The sequence below is a fragment of the Chlorocebus sabaeus genome, chromosome 5, assembly GCF_047675955.1.
Source record: "Chlorocebus sabaeus isolate Y175 chromosome 5, mChlSab1.0.hap1, whole genome shotgun sequence".
Taxonomy (NCBI): Eukaryota; Metazoa; Chordata; class Mammalia; order Primates; family Cercopithecidae; genus Chlorocebus; species Chlorocebus sabaeus.
Genome location: NC_132908.1, coordinates 55,632,726 through 55,655,703, shown reverse-complemented (window position 1 = coordinate 55,655,703; position 22,978 = coordinate 55,632,726). Strand labels below are relative to the sequence as shown.

The window sequence follows — 22,978 nt, the reverse complement described above, 5'->3', positions numbered from 1 at the left end:
ATAAAAAAAAATCAGATTCTTGTTTGTGGAAATAAGATTTAGAATGCGTGTACAGGTGCCATTCCCAGAAGTAGTGATACATCCAACACTATACTGTGCAACATGAGAAATAGTTACCTCAAACTGTTTTGTTTTTATTCATATACCAGTAATTTGCATTTTAAGTAATTATATAAACTTTATGTAACCTCATGTTCACATAATCTAGTTCACATTTTATTTTTGAAAATGATAGCCAGACTTAATATAGGACAGATAAGTTTGATGAATGACTGCATGACCCAAGTTTAGGAACAGGCTTTATTTGGAATATGTAGAGGTAACTTGGCTTTCCCATAAAGAATATCATGGTAATTGCATAGTTTGAGGCCTGAATGTAATGTCAGCACAGGTACACCTGATTTTTATACAAGTTCTAGTAAAATTAACTGGACATTTGTAATAATATCTATCACAGTGTTTAGCGGTATATCTGTTTAATCTTTCTTCCCCTTCTTAGGGACAGTCTCCCTCAATTCGCCAACTTATCATGCATGCAATGGCAGAATGGTACATGAGAGGGGAGCAGTATGATCAGGCCAAATTGTCTCGAATACTTGATGTGGCCCAGGACTTGAAGGTGAGTTCAGCAGGACAGAGTGACACCAATTTATTTACTAATGAGAAATAAAGGCGGCGCGGCGGCTCAATCCTATAATCCCAGCACTTTGGGAGGCCGAGGTGGGCGGATCCACGAGGTCAGGAGTTCGAGACCAGCCTTACCAAAACTTGGTGAAACACCATCTCAACTAAAAACAGAAAAATTAGCCGGGCGTGGTGGTGCACGCCTGTAATCCCAGCTACTCGGGAGGCTGAGGCAGGAGAATCGCTTGAACCTGGGAGGCGTAGGTTGTGGTGAGCCAAGATCGCGCCACTGCACTCCAGCTTGGGCGATAGAGCGCAAGTCTCCATCTCAAAAAAAAGAAGAAAAAAAGGAAAAAAAGTAAATGCTTATGTAACAAATATGCTCTAGGAATAATTCACATGTAACTAGCTCCTAGAATGAGTTGAGATTTAGAAGTTTCTTGAAAAGGATAGGAAGGAGAGTGACTTTAGGTAGATAAAAGTGTTTTTGATTGGTCTTCCATATATTGTAAAGCTGTTCTATAGTGAAAAATGAGCTTTTCTCATAAGTTATATTAGATGCAGTTTTTGGAGAAACTAGGCATGTTTTTTCCCTTAAGCAACTCTCTGAGAATCAACAGGATCTTTTGATGAATTACTCTGTGTCTTTTTTTTTTTCGAGATGGAAACTTACTCTGTCACCCAGGCTGGAGTGTCGTGGCGCCTCTTGGCTCACTGCAACCTCTGCCTCCCGGGTTCAAGTGATTCTCCTGCCTCAGCCTCCCAAGTAGCTGGGACTACAGGTGTCTGCCACCATGCCTGGCTAATTTTTGTATTTTTAGTAGAGACAGGGTTTCACTATGTTGGCCAGGCTGGTCTTGAACCCCTGACCTCAGGTGATCCACCCGCCTTGGCCTCCCAAAGTTCTAGGATTATAGTTGTGAGCCACCATGCACAGCCTAGACTCTATATTATTAATCACTAGGTGCATTAATGTACTGGTGATGTAGTTGTGCTTAAACCTGTGTTTAGATTTTGAAAAATGGGTAGGGATAATTATTCATGCTTTGAGTCTTATTCTGCTCTAGGTTTAGTTATTTTAAAAAGTACGGTAAAGTTTGTTTGGAAGGTAGTGTCATGTATTCACCTTTAAAATGTGATCATTATTTTAGAAAATAATGACTAATGTTACCACCGAATTGTGCTAAGCTGTTTAAATTGTGACCAAGGAAGTATTAGCAGTGTGTTTTATTTGAAACTTTGTGGAAAGCAAGAAACAGAATGTGAGACAGAGATAGTTTCTTAATTGCTCCACTTGCATTTTCTAATATGCTTTGTCCTTTAGGCCTTGTCAATGCTGCTAAATGGTACTCCATTTGCCTTTGTTATTGACCTTGCTGCACTTGCTTCACGTCGTGAATACCTCAAACTTGATAAGTGGCTCACAGATAAAATTCGAGAGCATGGGGTAAGCAGGATTTGTTCATTTATTTTTCCTCTTAAATTTTGGTGGTAAAATGACTAAAGTACAAGTTTCAAAATTTGTGCAGCAGTAATAAACTAAAAGTAGAAAAATTTAAAAGAAGCAACTTTTTGAAGTGGCAATGCAGATGTTATATATTTTGGATTTTAGTTATAGTGCTTGGTAGTTATCTTTAATCCAAAAACATTTAATATCAATTTTAAATACACTGAGAGACTTTTCTCTTCCTCAGGAGCCTTTTATCCAGGCGTGTATGACTTTTTTAAAGAGACGATGTCCTTCTATTTTGGGTGGACTTGCCCCAGAAAAAGACCAACCCAAAAGTGCTCAACTTCCTCCAGAAACTCTGGCGACAATGTTGGCCTGTCTGCAAGCTTGTGCGGGGTAAGAAGTACATGGATGAATATGACTCTCTTCGAATTGGATTATATGAATAATTGTAGATTTTTGGAAGAAGAGGTTCAGTGAAAGTTACAGCAGTTTAAGATGGTCCAATGTTTTTTAAGTCCAAAGTCCTATACTATTTATGATACATACTAGATCCGTTTGAGTTAAGGTTTTATATCTGGTGTGAGATAGAGGTCCAAATTCATCTTTTGCATGTGAATATCCAGTTGTTTCAGCAGCATTTGTTGAGACCACTACTTTCCCTTTTGAATTATCTCAGAGCAATTGCCCGTAGTGCATGGGTTTGTTTGTGGTCTCTCTCTTTTAAGTGGCAAGGTCTTGCTGTCAACTAGGCTGGAGTACAGTGGTGCAATCATAGCTCACTGCAACCTCAAACTCCTGTATTAAGCGATCCTCCTACCTCAGCCTCCCAAGTACCTGGGACCACAGGCACATGCCACCCCTCAGCTGTTTAAATCATCTTCTTCTTCTTCTGTTTTTTTTTTTAAGAGATGAGGTCTCAGTATGTTGCCCGAGCTGATCTCAAACTCCTGGGCTCAAGTGATCCTCCTGCCTCAGCCTCCCAAAGTGCTGGGATTACAGGTGCGAGTCACCACACCTGGGCTGTTTTTGGTTTCTTAATTCTGTTGATCTGTGTCTCTTAGGCCAGTTCCACAGTCTTGATCACAATAGATTTTCAGTAAGTTTTGAAATTGGGGATTATGAATTTCCCAGCTTTGTTCTTTTTTAAGATTGTTGCAGCTCTTCTGGGTTCCTTGAATTTTCCTAGAAATTTTAAAATCAGCTACTCAAGCCTGGGCATGGTGGCTCACGCTTGTAATCCCAACACTTTGGGAGGCCGAGGTGGGTGAATCACAAGATCAGGAGATCAAGACCATCCTGGCTAACACAGTGAAACCCCGTCTCTACTAAAAATACAAAAAAATTAGCCACGCGTGGCGGCAGGCACCTGTTGTCCCAACTTCTGGGGAGACTGAGGCAGGAGAATGGCGTGAACCCGGGAGGCAGAGCTTACAGTGAGCCGAGATCCCACCGCTGCACTCCAGCCTGGGCGACAGAGTGAGACTCCGTATCAAAAAAAAAAAAAAGATCAGCTAGTCAATTTTTGCAAAAAATTTGCAAAACAGCCTACTGGGAATGTTGAGAGTATTATGTTGAATATTTAGCTCATTTTCGTAAGTACTGCCATCTTAATAATAATGTCTTTTTAATCCATGAATCTGGGATGTTTTTCTACTTATTTAGGTCTTTAATTTTTTTTTTTTTTTTTTTTTTTTGAGATGTTGTTTCACTCTTGTCACCCGGGCTGGAGTGCATTGGTGCGATTTCGGCTCACTGCAACCTCCGCCTCCCGGGTTCAAGTGATTCTCCTGCGTCAGCCTGCCGAGTAGCTGGGATTACAAGTGTGCACCACCACACGCATCTAGTTCTTGTATTTTTAGTAGAGACAGGGTTTTGCCATGTTGGCCAGGCTGGTTTCAAACTCCTGAGGTCAAGTGATCTGCCTCAGCCTCCCAAAGTGCTGGGATTACATGTGTGAGCCACCACGCCCGGCCTCTTTAATTTTTTTCAATGATATTTTTTCATTTCAGTGTACATCTTGCATTGATTTTGTTAAATTTATTAAGTATTTATTTAACTTAATTTTTTTTTTTGGAGACAGAGTTGCTCTCTCGCCCAGGCTGGAGTGCAGTGGTGCGATCCTGGCTCACTACAACTTCTGCCTCGCAGGATTAAGTGATTCTCCTGCCTCAGCCTCCCAAATAGCTTGGACTATAGGGATACACCACCCCTCCCAATTAATTTTTGTATTTTTAGTAGAGATCAGGTTTCACCATGTTGGCCAGGCTGGTCTCAAACTCCTGACCTCTAGTGATCTGCCCGCCTTGACCTCTCAAAGTGCTGGGATTACAGGCGTGAGCCACCATGCCTAGCGTTAACTTAATTTTTGTGTGTCTCTATGTCCCCCAGGCTGGAGTACAGTGGCATGATCATGGCTCACTGCAACCTCCACCTCCCCCGCTCAAACTTCAGAGTAGCTGGCATTACAGGTACGCACCACCATGCCCAGCTGATTTTTTATTTTTTGTAGAGACAGGATTTCACTGTCTTGCCCAGGCTAGTGTTGAACTCCTGGGCTCAAGGCGTCCTACCACTTTGGCCTCCAAAAGTGCTTCAATTGATTATAGGCATGACCTTCTGCACCTGGCCTATCTTTGTAGATCCATCTGTTACTGAAAGTGGAGTATAGAAGTATTCAATTTTTTTCTTTTTTTTTGAGATGGAGTTTTGCTCTTGTTGCCCAGGCTGGAGTGCAGTGGCGTTGATCTCGGCTCACTGCAACCTCCACCTCCTGGGTTCAAGCAATTCTCCTGCCTCAGCCTCCTGAGTAGCTGGGATTACAGGCATGCGCCACCAAGCCCAGCTAATTTTGTATATTTAGTAGGGACGGGGTTTTTCCATATTGGTCAGGCAGGTCTCAAACTCCTGACCTCAGGTGATCCGCCCACCTTGGAGTCCCAAAGTGCTGGAATTACAGGTGTGAGCCACCATGCCCGGCTCAATTTTTTTTTTTTTTTTAAATTTTTTTTACTTTTTTGAGACAGAGTCTGGCTCTGTCCCCCAGGCTGGAGTGCAGTGGTGTGATCTTGGTTCACAGCAACCTCCGCCTCCTAGGTTCAAGTGATTCTTGTGCCTCAGCCTCCTGAGTAGCTGGGATTACGGGTGCTCACCACCACACGCAGATGATTTTTAAATTTTTAGTAGAGATGGGATTTCACCATATTGGCCTGACTGGTCTCAAACTCCTGACTTCAAGTGATCCACTCGCCTCAGCTTCCCAAAGTGCTGGGATTACAGGTGTGAGCCACTGTGCCCGGCCTCCTGTTATTTTTTTGACCGTCTTTTTCTCCCTTCAGTTTTGTCCGTTTTTCCTTCATGTGTTTGGGGCTTTGTTTTTAAGTATATGTTTTTGTAATTGTTACATACTTCTTTATTTTATTATTATTTTTGAGATGGAGTCTTGTGTCTCGCTCTGTCGCCCTGGCTGCAGTGTGGTAGCACTGTCTTGTCTCACTGCAACCTCCTCCTCCTACGTTTCGTTGATTCTCCTGCCTCAGCCTCCTGAGTAGCTGGGACTACAGGCATGAGCCACCATGCCCAGCTAATTTTTTTTTTTGTACTTTTAGTAGAGATGGAGTTTCACCATGTTTCCTAGGGTGCCCTTGAACTCCTGACCTCAGGTGATCTACCCGCCTTGGCCTCCCAAAGTGGTGGGATTACAGTCATGAGCCACCATGCCCAGCCTTAATGGTTACATATTTCTGATGGATTGACCCTTATTGTAAAATGTCTTTGTCTCTATTAACAGTTTTTTTCTTAAACGTTTGTTTTGTGTGATACTAGTATAACCATTATAGTTATCTATAGTGGTTTGCTTGGTATATCTTTGTTTTGTTTTTGTTTTTGTTTCCTCAAGCTATATGTGTCTTAATCTGAAGCAGGTCTCTTTTAGAGAAGGTATGGTTGGAGTGTGTTTGTGAATTTGTGTGTGTGTTTACTACATTCTGCCTGTCTTGCATTTAATATATTTATTGACAATGTAGGACTCTTTTGCTGTTAATCTTTCTATCTCTTGTCACCTTTGTCCCTCTGTTCTTCTATTATTGCCTGTCTTACTGTTAAATAAATATTTTGTAGCGTACCATCTTAACTCCTTTGTTTCTTTGACTTTATTTTTTGTTTTGTTTCTTAGTGGCTGCCTTGGGTATTAAAACTAACATTTTAACTTATTCTAATCTTTTAGTTTCAGTAGGATCCAAAATTTTCCTTTAGTATGGCTTCGTCCCCTTCGCCTTGATTTTTGCCATTATTGTCATACAAATTATACCTTTATACATTATATGGTCACCAAAAGGTTTATAATTCATGCATTTATTTTTTTGAGGCAGGGTTTCATTCTGTTGCCCACGCAGGACACGATCACAGCTCAGTGCAGCCTCAGCCCTCCAGACTCAAAGCAATCCTCCCAGGTAGCTGGGACCACAAACATGTGCCACCACACCTGATAAATTTTTTTATTTTTTGTAAGGTTGAGGTCTCAGTATGTTGCCCAGTCTGGTCTCGAACCTCTGGGCTCAAACTGATCTCCCGTTTTAGCTTCCCAAAGTGTTTGGATTACAGCAATGAGCCACTGCACCCAGCCCGGTTGTTCTTTAATTAGAAGATTCATACTGTCCTTCATATTTACCTGTGTATCTTTGCCAGTATTTTTTCATACAGATTCAGGTCAGTGTTCATTGTCTTTTCATTTCAGCCAGGATTCTTGAATTTTTCTTGTTTCAGCAGGACTACTAGCAATGAATTACCTCTTTTTGTTATCTAGGGAATATCCTAATTCCTCCTGTATCTTTGGGGATAGCTTTGCCAGATGAAGGATTCCTGGTTGGCATTCCTTTTCTTTGAACATTTTGAATATGCTCCCTCACTGCTTTCTGTCCTCCATGGTTTCTGATGAGACATCAGCTGTTAATTTATTGAGTATTGTATGTGATGAGTTGCTTCTGTCTTGCTGCTGGTAAGATACTCTCCTTGTCTTTTTTCTTTCATCAGCTTGATTATGTTGTTGTAGGTGTGAATCTCTTTGAGTTTATTCTACTTAGAATTTATTGAATTTCTTGGATGTCTAGATTAATGTTTTTTATAAAACTTATGGGGTTTTCAGTCATTATTTCTACAAATCTTTCTGTACCTTTTTCTTCTCTCTTTGTACTCCCTTTATGTTTGTGGTGGTACACTCAGTGGTGCTCCACATGTCTCTTGCGTTCTCAGCCCCTCCCACACCGTTTTTTTTTTTTTTTTTTCCCCATTTTCTCAGTCTAGATAATTTTAATTGATCCATCTTCAAATGAACTCTTTTGTCTGCTTGAATGTATGGTGGGACACGTGGTTAGTGAAACTTTATTACAGTTACTGTATTTTTTCTGTTTGGTACGTTGTAGAGTGTAGTGTCTGACGGGAAAAAACGAATTTCTGTGTGGTTCTTGGCCTTTTTTTTTTTTTTTTTTTTTTTTGCTAATTTCTATGGACATGCTTTTTGAGATAATATTCTTATGCTTTCCTTCAGTTCTTTTCATATACTTTCCTTTAAATGTGTTCAGTAGTGGCTGGGTGTTGTGGCTTCAGCCTGTAATCCCAGCAGCCCTTTGGAAGGGCTGGATCACCTGAGATCAGGAGTTTAAGACCAGCCTGACCAACATGGCAAAACCCCATATTCACTAAAAATGCAAAAATTAGCCAGGTGTAGTGACAGGCGACTGTAGTCCCAGCTATTTGGGAGGCTGAGGCAGGAGAATTGGTTGAACCCAGGAGGCAGAGGTTGCAGTGAGCCAAGTTTGTGCCACTGCACTGCAGCCTGGGCAACAGAGTAAGACTCTGTCTCAAAAATAAATAAAATAAAATAAAATAAAAATAAAATAAATAAAATGCAAATAAATGTGTTCTCTGAACCTATTTAAGGTAACCGATTTGAATTCCTTGTCTAGTAAGGCCAACAGCTGTGCTTCCTCAAGGATCATTTCTGCTGATAGCTTTCCAGCCCTTCGTGTGGGACACCCTTTTATTTCTTTACAGGTCTTGTAATTTTTTTTGTTGAAAACAGACAACTTTAAATAATATGGCATTTCCTGAAATCAGATCTTCCCTCTTCAGCAGAGTGTATTGTTCGTTATTGCCCTTTTCCTGTTTAGTGACTTTGCTAAACTAATTCTCTTCTTTATAATAGTTGGCTACTGAAGTTCCTGCTTGGTTAGCCTTGTTGTCAGCTAAGATTGACAGAGATTTTCTTAAACCTAATCTTGGGAATCAATAATTAGTTTTTGCTCTGGGAGAGTCTTAGATGTTCTTTGGGGCTGACTTTCAGCACTAAGCCAGGCAGTTCACAGCCACCTTAGTCTTTAGTTCCAAAGTTTTTTTTTTCCTCTCTCTTTTTTCTTTTTTTTTTTTAATTGAGACAGAGTCTCACTCTGTTGACCAGGATGGAGAGCAGTGGCACGATCTCGGCTCACTACAACCTCCACCTCCCGGGTTCAAGCGATTCTCCTGCCTCAGCCTCCCGAGTAGCTGGGATTACAGGTGCACACCACCACGCCTGGCTAATTTTTGTATTTTTAGTAGAGACGGAGTTTCACCATGTTGGCCAGGATGGTCTCGATCTCTTGACCTCGTGATCTGCCTGCCTCGGCCTCCCAGAGTGCTGGGATTACAGGCTTGAGTCACCGCACCCGGCCCAAAGTTTTTTACAGATTTTTTTTTTTTTCCCGAGATGAAATTTCGCTCTTGTTGCCCAGACTGGAGTGCAGTGGTGCAATCTGGGCTCACGCAACCTCCGCCTCCTGGGTTCAAGCTGTTCTCCTGCCTCAGCCTCCCAAGTAGCTAGGATTGCAAGCACGCACCATTACGCCCAGCTAATTTTGTATTTCTTTTAGTAGAGGCGGTTTCTTATGTTGATTAGGCTGGTCTCGAACTCCCAACCTCAGATGGTTCGCCCGCCTCCCAAAGTGGTGGGATTACAGGTGTGAACCACCGTGCCTGGCCTTCTTTACAGATTTTTAGTTAGCCTGTGGTTTGCTCCAACTGTGATAGTCTTCCATCTTGGACAGGCAGTCAGTTTCAGACAATTACTTTCAAATGTTTTTTGCAAACACCTCATGCAGAAAAGGTTTTTGTTTGGGTCAGTTTTTAGATCAAATAAATCCAACCTTGTCATAGTGTTCTCACACAGACTCCCTATACAGGTGAAATCATGACAGTTCACTGAGAAGGAGGCTTTGATGTTTTAACCCTGTTTTGACTCACTTCTCAGGCTTCTGGTTTTCATTGTGATTGAGAGCTGTCAGCTTCTAAGCTTGCTGTGTAGCTGGAGATGGGAATAATAGGGTAAATTAATATGCTAGAAAGCTTGATAGTCTCTTGAATAAACGTTTCCTACTTGTTTATAAGCCTTTGATTAATTTCCAAAGTTCTGAAAAAGTTGATTCAGATACTTTTGTAGTTGCTTTTATGAAGGAGAGGAAGTCAGCCCATACCCTATCGTTTTGCCTTGTGAGAATGTATTTTTTTTTTCTTCTTTTTGAGACGATGTCTTGCTCTGTTGCCTCCGATTAGCTGGGATTACAGGCAAATACCACCATCCTTGCCTTTTTTTTTTTTTTTTTTTAAATGGAGCTTCACCATGTTGCTCAGGATGGTCTCAGCCTCCTGAGCTGAGGCACTCCTCCTGTGCTGGGATTACAGGTATGAGCCACCACACCCGGCCAGCATTATTTCTTTTTGTTGTTGTTTGAATAGTCTCCCTCCGTTACCCAGACTAGAGTGTAGTGATGTGATCATGGCGCACTCACGGGCTCAAACAATCCTCTCTGCATCCTAAAGTCCTGGGATTATTGGCATAAGCCACCTATGCTCAGTCTTTTTTTTTTTTTTTTTTCCCCCCCTTGAGGTCTTTTGAACTGTGTTGTTGAACAGCCTGAAGTTCAACAGGCACAATCATAGCTCAGTGCAACCTTGAACTCCTGGCTTAGTCTTCCTGCCTGAGCCTTGTGAATAGGTGGTCCTATAGATGCATGCCACCATGCCTGGCCTGATGGTCTTTTTGTCATAATTAGAGAGAAACGTGCCTCTAACACTTAGTAGCGTAGAAACCAATGATACTAGGCTGGGCGCAGTGGCTCACACCTGTAATCCCAGCACTTTGGGAGGCCGAGGGTGGATCACCTGAGGTTGGGAGCTCAAGACCAGCCTAATAAACATGGAGAAACCCCGTCTTTACTAAAAATTAGCCGGGCGTGGTGGCGCATGCCTGAAATCCCAGCTACTCGGGAGGCTGAGGCAAGAGAATCGCTTCAACCGGCAGAGGCAGAGGTTGGGGTGAGCCAAGATCTTGCCATTGCACTCCTGCCTGGGCAACAAGAGTGAAACTCTGTCTCAAAAATAAAATAATAAAAGAAACCAATGATACTGTCTACAAACATTCCACAGTGCACAAGACTGCCTTGTACAAGACATAATTATTCATTCCAAAGCACTCTGCTCTATAAACTCTAAATGTTCTGCAGTTTCAAGTTCTAAAATGTAGCCTTTTACTTTTATACATTTTAATCCATCTGCAGTGGAATATTCTGCAAAGTTAATTGCTTGTTAAAATTGCACAGAATGTTTTTATTGTAAGGCAGTTTACCTAACTTTTGGGTTTCAATTAATTTCTTTAATTGATCTATTAGCAGTACTTGTTGAAAAATTTAATAAGATAATGTATCCAAAGTATTCTGAGTCCATACTGATGATAATAAATGCCAGAGAAGGAAAGTTATTTCAACTAATAAATACAGAAGTTAATTATGATGGAGTTGTAATTGTTAATGTGTGCTAATAGTAATGGGTATATGTTTGAAGAGCAGGATAATTATGTAGTTTGAAAATATCTCTCCACGAATTACATTGTAATTACAAAGGGGGAAAACAACTTCAGTGGAGAAACCTGTCAGATACCATGTTAATCTGTTGATCAAAGTGATCACCATCTGAAAACTACATCATGTGTTTCATAGAATGCACTGAGAAGAATTCAAGGTAATTTATGCCGTAAGGTTGTGATACCTAATTTGAATTTAGAATATCAGACAAATCAAGGGACATTCTACAAAACAACTGACTTGTACTTTTCCCCCTTTTTTTTTTGAGGCAGGGTCTTGCTCTCTTGCCCAGGCTGGAATGCAGTTGCGAACTTGGCTCACTGCAACCCCTGCTTCCTGGGTTCAAGCGATTCCCTCAACCTCCTGAGCAGCTGGGACTACAGGCGCACACCACCACACCTGGCTAATTTTTTGTAGTTTTGGTAGAGATGGGGTTTTGCCATGTTGGCCAGGCTGCTCTTGAACTCCTGACCTGAAGTGATCCACCTGCCTCTGCCTCTGAAAGTGCTGGGATGACGGGTGTGAACCATTACACTTGACCCTGACTTGTACTTAAAAGAATAAAGAAGGACACGTAAAGGCTAAGAAAATCTTTCAGATTAAATGACCTGAAGAGAGGTGACAACTTAATGCAATGGAATGGATCCTGTTCCAAGGGAAAAATAGCTTCAAAGAGCATTGTGGGAATAGTTGGTATAATGTGAACATGGCCTATTTATTTTATCATTGTTAAGCTTCTGATGTTTGATTTTACATGGCTATGTAGGAAAATGTTTTTCTTATAGAAAATATATAGTGAAGGCTGAGAATGGTGGCTCACACCTGTAAACCCCAGCACTTCAGGAGACTGAGGTGGGCAAATTGCTTGAGCTTAGGAGTTTGAGACCAGCCTGGGCAACGTCGCAAAACCCCGTCTCTGAAAAAAAACATTTAAAAATTAGCTGGGCGTGGTCTGTATGTGTGGAATCCCAGCAACTGGGGAGGCTGAGGTTGGAGGATCATCTGAACTCAGGAGGCAGAGGCTACAGTGAACCGTAATTGCACCACTGCATTGCTGCCTGTGCGACAGTGAGACCCTGTCTCAAAAAAAGAAGAAAACATGTAGTGAAGCATTTAGGGATAAATTCATGATATATCCAAACCAATGCTGCAGGACAAAAAGTATAGAAAGGATGGTTAGATTAATAGGGCAAATGTATACCCTTGGCATGAAAAGCATTTGTGGGAGTTAATTGTAATATTCTTGCCACTTCTTTTATTATTATTTATTTATTTTTTTGAGATGGAGTTTTTCTCTTGTTGCCCAAGCTGGGGTGCAATGGCGCCATCTTGGCTCACTACTACATCCGCCTCCCAGGTTCAAGCTATTCTCCTGCCTTAGCCCTCTGAGTAGTTGGGATTACAGGTGCATGCCACCATGCCCAGCTAATTAATTTTTTTGCATTTTTAGTAGAGAGGGGGTTTCAGCATGTTGGTCAGGCTGGTCTTGAACTCCTGACCACAGGTGATCCACTGCGCCTGGCCAATTCTTGCCACTTCTAAGTTTGAAACTGTGTCAGAAATAAGAATTTATCCCTAAAAAATAAAGGTGAATATTTTAATTTACTATAGTTTGTTCTAAAGTGCCTATTTTATTTTTCTTCCTACTTTAACTAATTTCTGAAATGATGTGTCTCATTGGTGATGTGCCTTATATTATAATTGGTGGAATTACTTTTTTTGTTTTTCCATAAGACATAAAATATTAGTGTGGCTTACACAGTTGAAGGCATTTGGATTCAATGTAGTATAATATAATTACCATCTACTGCTTGGTAGCCTGTTTTTCTGACCCGTGGCATTGGTCTTTTTGGAACAGTTTCTTTTTAATTTAATGGTTTGTTTGCTTGCATTTGTTTTCGTGATGGGTAAAACATAGATGTGGTTTTAAAGTCAAAACTCTAAAGCAAGATACATTTGGAGAAATCTTACTTTGAAATCTGATACCTCTACCTTGTTCTCCTTTTCTCCTGTAGTTAGCCACTGTCATTAATTATTTTGCATTATCTTATATTAAAAACAAATACATACTCATTTGTATATTTATCCTTCACTGTAGAAGAGATAATATACAACTTGCTTCTTGATCTTATATCCTAGAGTTCACTCCATACAATTAGAGAGCTTCCTTGTTTCTTTTAATTGCTGCATAATACTCCATTGAATGAGTATTGTGTACTTTAGTCAACCAGTCTCCTACTGATGAAAATTCACTTTGTTTTCTCTCTTTGTATCACATATAGTGTTGTAGTGAGCGGTGTTTTGCATCCATCATTTTTACCAATGTGTAATTGGACTACTAGAAGTGGATGTGTCAGAATAATAGGTAAATTCATGTGCGATTGTGTTAGGTACTGCAAAATTTTCCTCCATAGGGATTTTTCTATTTTGTAAAACCAGCAGTGTTACAGCATCTATTTCCCCACAGCCTTGCTAATACAGTATGTCCCCGTTGTTATGGTGAGATACGGGACAACATGGAGATACGGTATCTCTATGAAGTTTTAATTGTTGTGGAGTATTTGGAATGCAGATACATTTGTAAGTGAAGCTTCAGAGGGTCTCTTGTTTCCTTAAATTTGAAATACCTTTAATTATTTTGAGCATTTTTGTAGAAACTAATGTTCTACTTGTTTCTCAAGTAAATAAGTAGACCAATACCTTTAGGAGTGTGAGGCTCCCTTTTCTTTTTTGTGGTCTGCATAGCGTAACAATAGGAATGCATTTCTGAGATATGTGTCATTAGGCAATTCTGTCTTTGTGTGAGCATTATACAGTATACTGGTAACAAACCTAGATGGTATAATGTACTGTATACAGTTTGCCTATGTGGTATGGCCTATTCCTCCTAAGCTATCAACCTGTACAGTGATGTTACCATACTGAATATACTGAAGGCAATTATAACACAGTGGTATTTGTATATTTAAACAGAAAAGGTACAGAAAAATATGATATTATAATTTGTGGGACAACCATTATATATGTGGTCCCATATACCATTTTGTTGACTGAAATGTCATTATATGGTACGGGACTGTATTTTTCTTCCTGGCTTCAATGGACATAAAACAACTTGTTTATTTCATTTGTTTCTATGTTCAAACTATTGTTATTTTGCTGGCACAAGTAAAAATTTTCATAGATTTTTCTCTATCGATTTAATGTAATACAGGCTTATTCAGTACTGTTAGCACCCTAGTCTTTTTGTTTTTTTTTTTTTCCTCCAAATGTGAAACCACTTTCTTTTCTGAGTGATCACTTTTACTTCTTAATGCCACTAGTAACATTCTGAATTTAGGTGGGAAGATTTAAGACTAAGTTCATGTACAGCTGCTACTGCTTTTTTTTGTTGTTTAAGACAGTGTCTCTCACTGTCACCCAGGCTTGAGTGCAGTGGTGTGATCTCGGGTCACTGCAACCTCCACCTCCCAGGTTCAAGCAGTTCTCCTGCTTCAGCCTCCCGAGTAGCTGGGATTACAGGCACCTGCCACCACACCTGGCCAATTTTTTGTATTTTTAGTAAAGAAGGGATTTCACTGTGTTGGCCGGGCTGGTCTCAAACTCCTGACCTTGTGATCTACCCATCTCTGTCTCCCAAAGTGCTGGGATTACAGGCATGAGCCACCGTGCCTTGCCCTTTTTTTTTTTTAATTAAGTTTTTAAGAGACAGGGTCTTGTTCTTTCTCTAAGACTGGAGTGCATTGATGTGATCATAGCTCACTACAGCCTTGAAATCCTGGGCTCAAGCACTCCTCCCGTCTCAGCCTCCCAAGTGGTTAGGACTACTGTCATGTACCAACACACCTGGCTAATTTTGAAAATTTTTTGTAGAGATGAATTCTTGCTGTGTTCACAGGCTGGTCTTGACACTCCTTCCTCAAGCGATCCTCCCACTACCGCCTCCCTCCCAAAGTGCTGGGATTATAGGTGTAAGCCACCTCCACCTCCCAGCTATCATGCAGAGCTTCTTTTTTTTTTTTTGATATGGAGTCTCACACTCTTGCCCAGGCTGGAGTACAGTAGTGCAATCTCGGCTCCCAGGTTCAAGCAATTCTCCTGCCTCAGTCTCTTGAGTAGCTGGGATTAGAGGTGCCTGCCACTTGCCCGGCTGATTTTTGTATTTTTAGTAGAGATGGAGTTTCACCATGTTGGCCAGGCTGGTCTCGAGCTTCTGACCTCAGGTGATCTGCCTGCCTTAGCCTCCCAAAGTGCTAGGATTATAGGCATGAGCCACCGCTCATGGTCCAAGTAGAGCTTCTAAATACAAAGGACCCCATAGTTGTATGAGGCAATACAGACTGAGTATCCCTTCTTGGAAATGCTTGGGATCAGAAGTGTTTTGGGTTTTGGGTTAAAAAAATTTTTTTTAACCATTTGCATTATACTTGCTTAATATACACCTCCAATTCAAAAATCCAAACTCCAAAATGCTCCAATGAGCATTTCCTTTAAACATTGGCGTTCAAAAAGTTTTAGATTTTGTAGTGTTTGGGATTCAGATTTTCGGATTTGGGATGCTCAACCTGTGATAGCAACCTAAGATAGGAAAATTGGTTTAACTGTCAAGTAAACATTTACCCTACTTGACATTTGTTTTAGAGGTCAGTTGCTTCTTCATGTGCTTGTTAAAGGTAATTACTATGCATGGTGTTTTTGTCTGTTAAGTACATATATTATCTTAGACTGTGATATACTAGTATAAAAATTGCATGCCTGTTTGCTTTGATATGTTTGGGTTTGGGCATAATTTTTGACAAAGTGGTTGAAGCTATGGAATGTTTCTTGGAGAGTTTTAAAATATTTTGGTTGTACTGTGTACTAGTTCGTTTCAGAAGTGCAAATTAGTTTCAAGAGAAAGCCAGCACTCAGAAAATTCTAGTGATGAGTGACAAGTGCAGAGGGATAGGATGTGGCAGAAATTTGGCTACATGTTTCAGCGAGTTTTCTTTCCCCTTTCCCTTTACTTCTCGTCTCTTACCCAGGCTGAAATGCTGTGGTGTGATTATAGCTCACTGCAGCCTCGAACTCCTGCACACTATCAATCCTCCCCACTCAGCCTCCCAAGTAGCTGGGAGTACAGGCGCATGCCACGAGACCAGGCTCACTTTTGTTTTGTTTTGTTTTGGAGACGGAATCTTGCTCTGTCACGCAGGCTGGAGTGCAGTGGCGTGATCTCGGTTCACTGCAGTCTCTGCCTCCCAGGTTCAAGTGATTCTTCTGCCTCAGCCTCCTGAGTAGCTGGAACTACAGGCGTGCGCCACCACGCCTGGCTAATTTTTGTGTTTTTAGTAGAGATGGGATTTCACCGTGTTAGCCAGACTGGGTCTTGAACTCCTGACCTCAGGCAAACCGCCCACCTTGGCCTCCCAAAGTGCTGGGATTACAGGCGTGAGCCACTACGCCCAGCCTCGACTTTTTAATACTTATTTAATATTTGTAGACATGGGATCTTGCTATCTTGCCCAAGGTTGGCCTCAAACTCCGGACTCAAGCAATCCTTCCGCCTCAGTCTTTCAAAGCAATGGGACTACAGGTATGAGCCACTGTGCCCGGCCTCAACAAAGTTTATTTACTAGAAAATCAGATTGGTACTCAGGAGGCTGAGGCAGAAGAATCGCCTGAACCCTGCGGGGCAGAGGTTGCAGTGAACTGATACTGTGCCACTGCACTCCAGTCTGGGTGACAGAGTGAGACTCCATCTCAAAAAGAAACAAAAAAAATAAAAATCAGATTGGTTTACTTACATGTTCTGGGGAATAGGAACTGATTTTTTTTGCTTTTTCCCCTCTATTTTAGGAGTGTTTCTCAGGAGCTATCGGAAACTATCCTCACCATGGTAGCCAATTGCAGTAATGTTATGAATAAGGCCAGACAACCACCACCTGGAGTTATGCCAAAAGGCCGTCCTCCTAGTGCTAGCAGCTTAGATGCCATTTCTCCTGTTCAGGTAAATGAGTGCTACATTCGATACATCTTCATTTGCCATAGATTTGGAATAGAATAAGCTTCTATGTCTTTAATAAATTGTCTGAATTTGTTACATTTTAGATAACTGCATGTCTAGCATCCACTTATTTTAAAGGAGATATGTAAATAGGCATTGTAGTTAAGAATAGATTTTATCATCAAATAGAACGTGACTCTAAGAGGAAATATACAAACAACTTATTTAGGTAAATGAAGAGGGTTTCTTTTTAAAATATGAATTACATAGACTCTTGAGACCTAAGCACTGCCTTTGAACCTGATGTGTCTTGTTTGTAGCTTCACGGGCCAAGCAACAGTGCTAGAGCATAACGACTTGTTATAACTGGGGCTCTTCAGCTCTCAACTGAACTGCTCTTTTAAAAACAAGGTACATTTAAGTTACTCCCTGACATCAACCACCCCCTTCTCTCTGGGAGCAACATATTGCGCTTCTATTTTCAGATGCATTGAATGGCATATTGGGTTTTAAGGAAAGAAAGAGGCTAAAACTTAGTGATTCAGTGGCTACTTCCCTATAAAAGGCATTTGCTTGTCATATTCTATAGCCATGAAGGTATGAAGTAGTGCCACAAACTTAAGAAGCCTGGAAGTGCAGTTATTAGATATTTTAAAAATACATATTTTGGCAAATAACATACCTTGTTTTTGTTTTCAAAATTGGAGCTGATCTTCCCCCACCTCCAAAATCCCCAAATTTTGACTAAATTTATTTTGACTGGGAGATTTGTTTCTAATTTCTAATATTTCTATTTATGTTGAAACTTAAATTTAGCTTGAGAGATTGTTTTAAAGTGACTTATTGGAATTTGTGAGGATTTATTAATATAACTGTCCCATGTCACCACTAAAAGTTTAGGGCAGTTCATCTTAAGTGTTGTTCATTAGATTTTATAGCCCTTTTTATGGCTCTGTTATAGGTTGAGCATCCTTAATCTGTAAATCTAGAATGCTCCAAAATCAAACTTTTGGAGCACTGATATGACACACCACAAGTAGAAAATTCCATACCTAATCTGATGTTATGTGTTGAGTCAGAACATAGTCATAGTTTTTGTTTCACGCACAAAATTCTTAAAAAAATATTGTATAAGATTACATTCTGGTTATGTGTATATAGGTATATGTGAAACAAGTGAATTTCATGCTTTAACATGGGTCCCCTCCCCATGATGGGATTGTTATGATATCTGGTTATGTGTGCGCAAATATTCCAAAATCCAAAATTGAAAACTTTTGTGGTCCCAGGTATTTTCGATAAGGGATTCTCAACCTGAACTTTGTTAAAGGCAAACTCTTTAAACCTATTCCATATGTGACAGAGTAAGAAAAGTGACTGACACGCTTGACTTGATAACTGGGATTTAAGTATCATTGTGATTGAGTGGGTGTAATAGTTTGCTTTTTAAGAGTATGAAGAGCTGTTGTTAAAGACTGCTTTATGTGTGTCTGCCTTTCCTCGAAGTATGTTTAATACATTTTTATAATGTTTTTCTTTAGATTGACCCTCTTGCTGGAATGACATCTCTTAGTATAGGTGGTTCAGCTGCCCCTCACACCCAGAGTATGCAGGGTTTTCCTCCAAATTTGGGTTCTGCATTCAGTACCCCTCAGTCACCAGCAAAAGCATTTCCACCCCTTTCAACCCCCAATCAAACCACTGCATTCAGTGGTATTGGAGGACTTTCATCACAGCTTCCAGGTAAGGGGGAGGCAAATGAGAGCGTGGATTATTCATAAGTTTCGTTATGCCTTACAATTTGGTAAGGGGTTTGGAGTCACTATGACAAGGAAAGCTGCTTAAATGAAATTGTGAAAGCTCCTTCAGTATCCAAAGTTGGAAAAAGAAAAACAGATTATATTCCATTCAGTCTAATTGGAGGAAATAATTAGGATATTTGTAGTTGTAAAGTTAATTGAATTATTTAGTAAGGATTTTGTGTTAACATGATAATATAAGTGGTAACATGTATGTTAATCACTTTCTAAAGGGCTTAGATCAAGAACTTACAGCTTTATGAATTCAGGTTGGTATAATAAAGTTAGAAACTATTGTACATATCAGGTTCAGGCATATGTTCTGCCTGCCTTATTGCATTTCACCAACCTTGAAGATGATAGGACATCCTAAAAACATTTTAAGGTTTTTTTTTTTTTTTTTTTTTGCTGGGGACGGGGTTTCGCCCTTGTTGCCCAGGCTGGAGTGCAGTGGTGCTATTTCGGCTCACTGCAACCTCAGCCTCCCAGGTTTAAGCAATTCTCCTGCCTCAGCCTCCTGAGTAGCTGGGATTACAGGCACTGGCCACCATGCCTTGCTAGTTTTTGTATTTTTAGTAGAGACAGGGTTTCACCATGTTGGCCAGGCTCGTCTCAAATTCCTGACCTCAGGTGATCCACCCACCTTGGCCCCCCAAAGTGCTGGGATTACAGACATGAGCCACCGCGCCTGGCCACGTTTTCAGTTTTTTTCCCAGATACCGTGGCATGTAACTTCACATTGAAATAAAAGCTACATTTGTTTGGTTGTTGTGGTTGTTTGTACCTACATCTTCTTAGCCCCCTGTACCTGTTATGTTGACACTGTAAGTTCGGGCACTAAAACCTAAGGACTTCAGTGTTATCATTGACTCTGATCTAGTTAACATTGCTGCTCTGTGCTTCTAGCTTTTATGATTAATTCATTTAAATAAACGTTACTGAACTTACTAAGGCCTTCCTAGCAAAGCTCTAATTACTGTAAGATTCCGTTTGTCAGAGTTGAGAGGAATAAAGAAGTTTTGAGACTCATGGTAACTTTAAAAGATGGTACCATGAAATTATCTGATTCGAATAATTGAGAAAAGCTAGCCACCTCCTTATTTTAACTACCTTGGGTATGGGAGTATGTGCTTCGAGAATGTATACTTAATTTTTTGCACATTATCAAGAATATAAATAATTCCAGATGCTGAAGAAATTTGGATTATCTGTTGTTACTGCCTAGTTTGTAGGCTCTGTAAAATTGAATAGATGTAATAAGGGAATTAACAAAGGCTCTGACTTTTAAAGTAAGAGTTATTATGACTATTTTAAAAGTCAGTCTTATTAATATATCTGAGATGTTAATAAAATCAAGAATATGAATAATGATAGGATTTGTGGCTGCCTTCGTTCTCTCTAGTAGGTGGTCTTGGCACAGGCAGCCTGACTGGTATAGGAACTGGTGCTCTTGGACTCCCTGCAGTGAATAACGACCCTTTTGTACAGAGGAAATTGGGCACCTCTGGACTGAATCAGCCTACATTCCAGCAGAGTAAGATGAAACCTTGTAAGTGGTAGTGTTGTCTGTGATTGTGAAGTGTGACTGATAAAAATGTTTAGTTGTATGTCTCATTTGTGTTAGTAGGGCCATATGTTGATGTGCCTTCTAGACCAATGGGAATGAATTCACAAATTTGAATTATTAAAATAAAAGTTAGAGATATCAATCCACTTTTGCCGTGGATTCCCAGAACAAAGTCATGTTTAGTAAGAGGCTGCATCCTGAGGGTGTTTGTCCTAAAAGTAAGAAATAGATATGATAAAGAGAAATTAATATGTGGTAGATAAACGAATGTAACTCTTGTACTTAACCTAAACATGTGTTGAGTTTTTTTTAAAGCAAGTCAGGAGTGACAAGGAAAATTTCAGGTTTCTGTTTCCAATTTTTGTTTCACCTCCTTAGTGATTTTTTATCCTAACTAAATTCATAGAAGTCATCTTTATAAATCCATAGGTATAATTGACTGAAGTCCTTGTCATTGGGACTGTGTAGTCATGACACGAGATTTGAAAGTATTCCAGCTGACTTGATAACGTTAGTGTGGAAGTCTTGTCTGAATGTTATGTTTTGTAGCATGCTTTGTGTTTACATCAGTCTTTCATGCACATGCATGATAATTATATGTTAAATGTGATTTTTATTATAAAGTGATAAAAGATTTGTTAACCTAATGAGGTTGTATTAAGGGTAAGTGCATTATGAGTTTGAACCAAGTTAACTTTTGTGTTGTAATGAGTCCTGATGAAGATAATACTAATGTAGAATTATGGAAGGCACTTTGTTAAGGATCTTTTATGTCTACCCTAGAACACGTTAATACTGAAACTTGACCGCTTAATACCTTTTTCAGTTTTTTTATATTTCCGTTAAAGTTAGAACTGCGATAGTCTCTGACTGTGTTTTATGGGGAAGTGGAAGAAGGGCTTAAATACCCACTGATCCCTTTTTTGTTTCCAACAGCGGACTTGTCTCAGGTGTGGCCAGAGGCAAACCAGCACTTTAGTAAAGAGATAGATGATGAAGCAAACAGCTATTTTCAGCGAATATATAATCATCCACCACATCCAACCATGTCTGTTGATGAGGTGAGTGTCTAGGATGATCCGATTATTTATTGTTTAAGCCAGTCTTAAATAAATGTCCTTTTCAGTGTTTTTAGAAATCTAGCTCAAAGTGCTCTGATATAGCGATGTGTGTTTTGAAACCTTAATATTTGTCTCAAGCTCTTTTGGTAAATATTCTACTTAACAGTCTTTTGTCAAGGATATTTGAGAAAGGCACTTAGTAATTGTTTCTTTTATGTGTGCGTTGTTTTTGTCTTGCTTTTCCAGGTATTAGAAATGTTGCAGAGATTTAAAGACTCTACTATAAAGAGGGAACGAGAAGTGTTTAACTGTATGCTAAGGAACTTGTTTGAAGAGTATCGTTTTTTTCCCCAGTATCCTGATAAAGAGTTACATATAACAGCCTGCCTGTTTGGTGGTATAATTGAGAAAGGACTGGTCACTTACATGGCACTAGGTCTGGCTCTACGATATGTTCTTGAAGCCTTACGCAAGCCTTTTGGATCCAAAATGTATTATTTCGGGATTGCTGCACTAGATAGATTTAAAAACAGGTAAGTGGATAGGTTTCCTATGAGGTGTCTCTTCCCTGACCCCACAGACAGGGTCTTAACTCTTACCCAGGCTGGAGTGCAGTGGCACGATCTTGGCTCACTGCAGCCTTGACCTTGCGGGCTCAAGTGATTCTCTCACTTCAACCTCCTGAGTAGCTGGGGCCACAGGTGCATACCACTATGCCCAGCCTTTTGTATTTTTTGTACAGACAGAGTTTCACCATGTTACTCAATCTGGTCTTAAACTCCTGCCTCGGTCTCTGAAAGTACTGGGATTATGGTGTGAGCCACTGTGCCTGGCCTGAAGCTTTTTTTTTTTTTTTTTTTTTGAGATGGGGTCTTGCTCTGTTGTCCAGGCTGGAGTGCAGTGGTGCGATCTGGGCTCACTGCAACCTCCACCTCCGGAGTTCAAGCGATTCTCCTGCCTCAACCTCCCGAGTAGCATCCAACAGACGCGTGCCACTGCACCCAGCTAATTTTTGTATTTTTAGTAGAGACAGGGTTCCATCATGTTGGCCAGGCTTGAACTCCTGACCTCAGGTGATCCATCTGCCTCGGCCTCCCAGAGTGCTGGGATTATAGGTGTGAGCCACTGGGCCTGGCTAAAGCTTCTCTTTTTAAAAATAAGTGGTAGGAAAACTAAAATGAGAGCAGAGGTTTTTTGGTTGGATATTTATGAGGTATACTTTGTACAGTAGAAGTCTTCCCTTTTAGGTGTATAGTTCTTTGAATTTTGGCAAATTTATGTAGTTCTGTAACTGCCACCACAATCAAGATACAGAATATTTTGGAACTCCTGAACTCAAGTGATTGTCCTGCTGCGGCCTCCCAAAGTGATGAGATTATAGGCATAAATCAGCACGCCCAGCTGATGCAGAATATTTTCATCATCTCCCAAGAGGTTTCCTTGTTCCCCTTTGTAGTTAGTCCCCTTCCCTGACTCGCAATCTCTGATAATCTCTAAAGTTTTTCTAGAATGTCATTTACACGGAGTCATAGAAATATGTAGTTTTTTGAGATTTATGTTACTACATGTTTCAGTAGTCTTGTGTAGTATTCTACTATAT

General features: G+C 40.3%; 1 protein-coding gene and 1 non-coding gene across 8 annotated transcripts in view; both read left to right on the top strand.

Annotated features, from left to right (window-relative positions):
* The window catches only part of CNOT1 (CCR4-NOT transcription complex subunit 1), a 108,157-nt gene that overhangs the window by 52,093 nt on the left and 33,086 nt on the right, over positions 1 to 22,978 (top strand). For 3 of the 7 annotated variants that reach the window (XM_007993535.3, XM_007993533.3, XM_038008391.2), the window contains 8 exons: positions 500 to 619; positions 1,949 to 2,071; positions 2,319 to 2,470; positions 16,804 to 16,954; positions 18,493 to 18,694; positions 20,153 to 20,299; positions 21,254 to 21,378; positions 21,625 to 21,911. In XM_007993535.3, the coding sequence (XP_007991726.1) occupies positions 500 to 619; positions 1,949 to 2,071; positions 2,319 to 2,470; positions 16,804 to 16,954; positions 18,493 to 18,694; positions 20,153 to 20,299; positions 21,254 to 21,378; positions 21,625 to 21,911 (1,307 nt within the window). The remainder of the gene's footprint in view (positions 1 to 499; positions 620 to 1,948; positions 2,072 to 2,318; positions 2,471 to 16,803; positions 16,955 to 18,492; positions 18,695 to 20,152; positions 20,300 to 21,253; positions 21,379 to 21,624; positions 21,912 to 22,978) is intronic. The other 4 variants (XM_007993536.3, XM_038008393.2, XM_007993537.3 and 1 more) reach the window with 2 other exon arrangements.
* Positions 17,235 to 17,370, top strand: LOC119627767 (small nucleolar RNA SNORA50). The gene has a single exon (XR_005244000.1). It is a non-coding gene; the product is annotated as a small nucleolar RNA SNORA50 (small nucleolar RNA).